Source organism: Gekko japonicus, unplaced genomic scaffold (genome assembly GCF_001447785.1).
Source record: "Gekko japonicus isolate JY-2015 unplaced genomic scaffold, Gekko_japonicus_V1.1 scaffold66, whole genome shotgun sequence".
Lineage (NCBI taxonomy): Eukaryota > Metazoa > Chordata > Lepidosauria > Squamata > Gekkonidae > Gekko > Gekko japonicus.
This window is the reverse complement of record NW_015163605.1, coordinates 934,235-936,941: the sequence shown is the minus strand read 5'-3', so window position 1 is coordinate 936,941 and position 2,707 is coordinate 934,235. Positions and strand designations below refer to the sequence as shown.

At 56.0% G+C, this 2,707-nt stretch overlaps 1 protein-coding gene across 1 annotated transcript in view; it reads left to right on the top strand.

Annotated features, from left to right (window-relative positions):
* METAP1D (methionyl aminopeptidase type 1D (mitochondrial)) overlaps positions 1–2,707 on the top strand; it is a 111,845-nt gene that overhangs the window by 107,142 nt on the left and 1,996 nt on the right. The window contains exons 8-9 of the mRNA XM_015407259.1: positions 1,469–1,516; positions 2,579–2,657. Coding sequence (XP_015262745.1) covers positions 1,469–1,516; positions 2,579–2,657 — 127 coding nt within the window. The remainder of the gene's footprint in view (positions 1–1,468; positions 1,517–2,578; positions 2,658–2,707) is intronic.

The following is a 2,707-nucleotide window of genomic DNA, read 5'->3' as shown; positions in this document are numbered from 1 at the left end:
TCCTTTTGTAGAGGGGGGGTGAAACACTGCCAGAAGGGGTGCTTTTGTGCCTGAAGTGAGTGGTCATCAGGTCTCACTTGGAGAGTTTATGGATGGATGTGGATTGGGACAGTAGGAGGCCTTCAGCTTCCAGCAGGTTGTGACATAGCCAGTCCTCATAGTGTCTCAGGAGATCACTGTCTCACATCCCCGACTTCCCGAGTTAGTGAGCCACAACCAGGAACTAGCCGCCACACATGGGGCTCCAGCTCTTCCTCAGCTTCCTGATGGTGTCCCAACAAACTCTTCAAGGCGCAGCAAACCTGTTAGGTCTTTTGGTGCAAAGTTCAGGCTCGCCCTGTGGTCTTTGAAATCAAGCCACCCTCCCAAAGAGGCTGTGGGGAGGCAGGGTTTTGCTTGGCCAATGAGATCTCTCCCAGATGGCATTTTTGGTGATGGCGCTTACCGCTCTGTATACTTCTGAAGTGACCCAAGGAAGGCACACGCAGTTGAGAGTGAGCTGCTGAGCTATTTATTGCTAGTAGCCGAAGAAAATCAGAAGTGCCCAATTTCTTGTATTGCTGAATGATACTCAGCTTCTCGGTCTAGATTCTCCCTCAAATTAGAAATTGTGAACCACTGCTCTCCAAGAAGAAATAAAGCCAGATTATTATTATTATTGTTATTATTATTGTTATTATTATCATCATCATCATCATCATTATTATTAAATAATGATAATAATGATAATGATAATAAAACAGTGTTGGTGACACATACCCTGCTTAGGGCTCTTAAGCAAAGTCTTAGAAGTGCAGAGCAAGCTGAAGCAGGTCTACTCAGAAGTATGTTCCATGATATCCAATGGTTCTTACTCCAAGGAAAACGTGGTATCTAGTGTGGTCGCTGCACTGTGCCTACCCATCATCCTCAGAAGTAACTCCCCTTATTTCATGGAAGTTTATTTGCAAAGAAACACTCTCTGGATTTGGAAAGATGTGGGGTTCCCTTTGCTTTAGGAAAAGGAGATTTCGCTTTCAAAAAAATCGTTTAATTAAGTCAATAAACGCAGCCTTCGGATCAGCTCCTTTTGCCTGTCCTGAAACATCGTGTGATGTTTTTTTTAAAAGGGGGATGGATGGATGGTTGGTTTTCTCTGCTGTCGAAAGTGGAAGGTGGCGGTGGGCTCTCCCTTCCTCCGCACATCACAGGAAAGCCGCGGAGCTGGGGGAAGCCATCGTGGGCAAAAACCCGCGTGCCCAGGCTCCAGGCAGCCGTCGCCAGCCCTCTCCGGTGCGGATCAAGGGGTAGCCGGCCTGAGAGATTATGAAAACGGGCAGATTTCCGGGGGGCCCCACAAGGGATGAGTCCCAGGGAACCTTGGAGAGCCTCTTTCCTAGTTTGCTCCATGCTGCTGGCAGAAGCCGGCGCTGTTGTAAGACTTTCGAAATGTGCGGAGAATTAATCTTTTCGTTGTTTTATTTCGTAGCAAACGAGAGCCAGCTGCTGATGGAGGCGGGCATGGCGTTCACCATAGGTGAGTCCCTCCCGGTTTCTTGTCGCCAAAAGGGGCTCTCCCCAGGCCAGGGCCAGAGACGCTGCCGAGGGCCAGGAAAGGCCCTGGCCGCGTGTCTCTAATCGGCCTGAAAGAAGGGGCCGTTCTGGACTCCGGGGCTGCGCTCGGCCTCCAGGTAGCCGGATGGTGCGGATTCCCCAGCACGGGGATCGGCGGCCCCGACGCCGCCTGTCTGTTCGGCGCAGAGATCGGCCCGGCAGATGGGCGCCAGCGCATCTGAGGAAGTGGGGCGGTGACTCCAGAGCGCCTGTTGCGCGGCTCAGTTGTCCTTGAGCCCCCCCCCCCCGAATCCCGGTTGGATTCCGCCGCCCCAGTTGCCTTGGTGGGCACTGCCGTCCTCAGTGCAAGGTACGATGCTTCCTGCCCATAGGACGGCTCCGAGCGCATTGGAGCACAGCGACCCTGCGGGGTAGGCCACCGGTGCGAGCTAAACCAGTGATGCAATCGGAAGTGTTGGGGGGAGAGAGGAGCCAGTCCCCCTTCGGTCTGCTCTCGCCAGGGTTTGGGTGCAGGGACTGGGGAGGGGAGGGCTCTCGCCCGAGCCGCCCCTCCCCGGCCCGACGGAAGGCGCGAAATACCAATCAGGGCGCGCTCGGGAGGGGCGGGGGAAAAATGTATTCCTCGCTCGCGGCGTGCCTAAATGGTGCGGCAATTAGAGGGAAATAAGAAAATTGTTGTTTTGCTGATTTTAATGAACATTTTAAAGCCCGCTTTAAAAAAATGCCCCCGTCTCCCCCAGCCCGGCTGCTGCGTGGCGCTGGGAAGTGGCTGCCGCGCGGCTTGTTATGATCCTCCGTGGGGATCTTAATTAGCGCTTGATTAAAATGCCCTTCCGCCGCCTTTAAAGCCGGGCGAGCCGGAGAGACGCGCGCAAGGTCGGGCCCGAGCAGCCCCAGCGCCGCCGCCGCCCCGCACCCTCCGGCTCCGCTGGGTGCCGGGGAGGGGAGGGGAGCGAGAGGCGAGGGCCCGGCCGGGGCGCCGGAGGAGCCTGACCGACTCTCCTTTGCTTTGTCGCCCTCGCAGAGCCCATCGTCATGGAGGGATCGGCGGCCTTTCAGATCCTGCGGGACGGCTGGACGGCGGTCTCGGCCGACAGGAAGAGGTGCGGGGGGGGAGGACTCGGTGGGGGTTGTCTGCCGGCAGCCGAGCCAG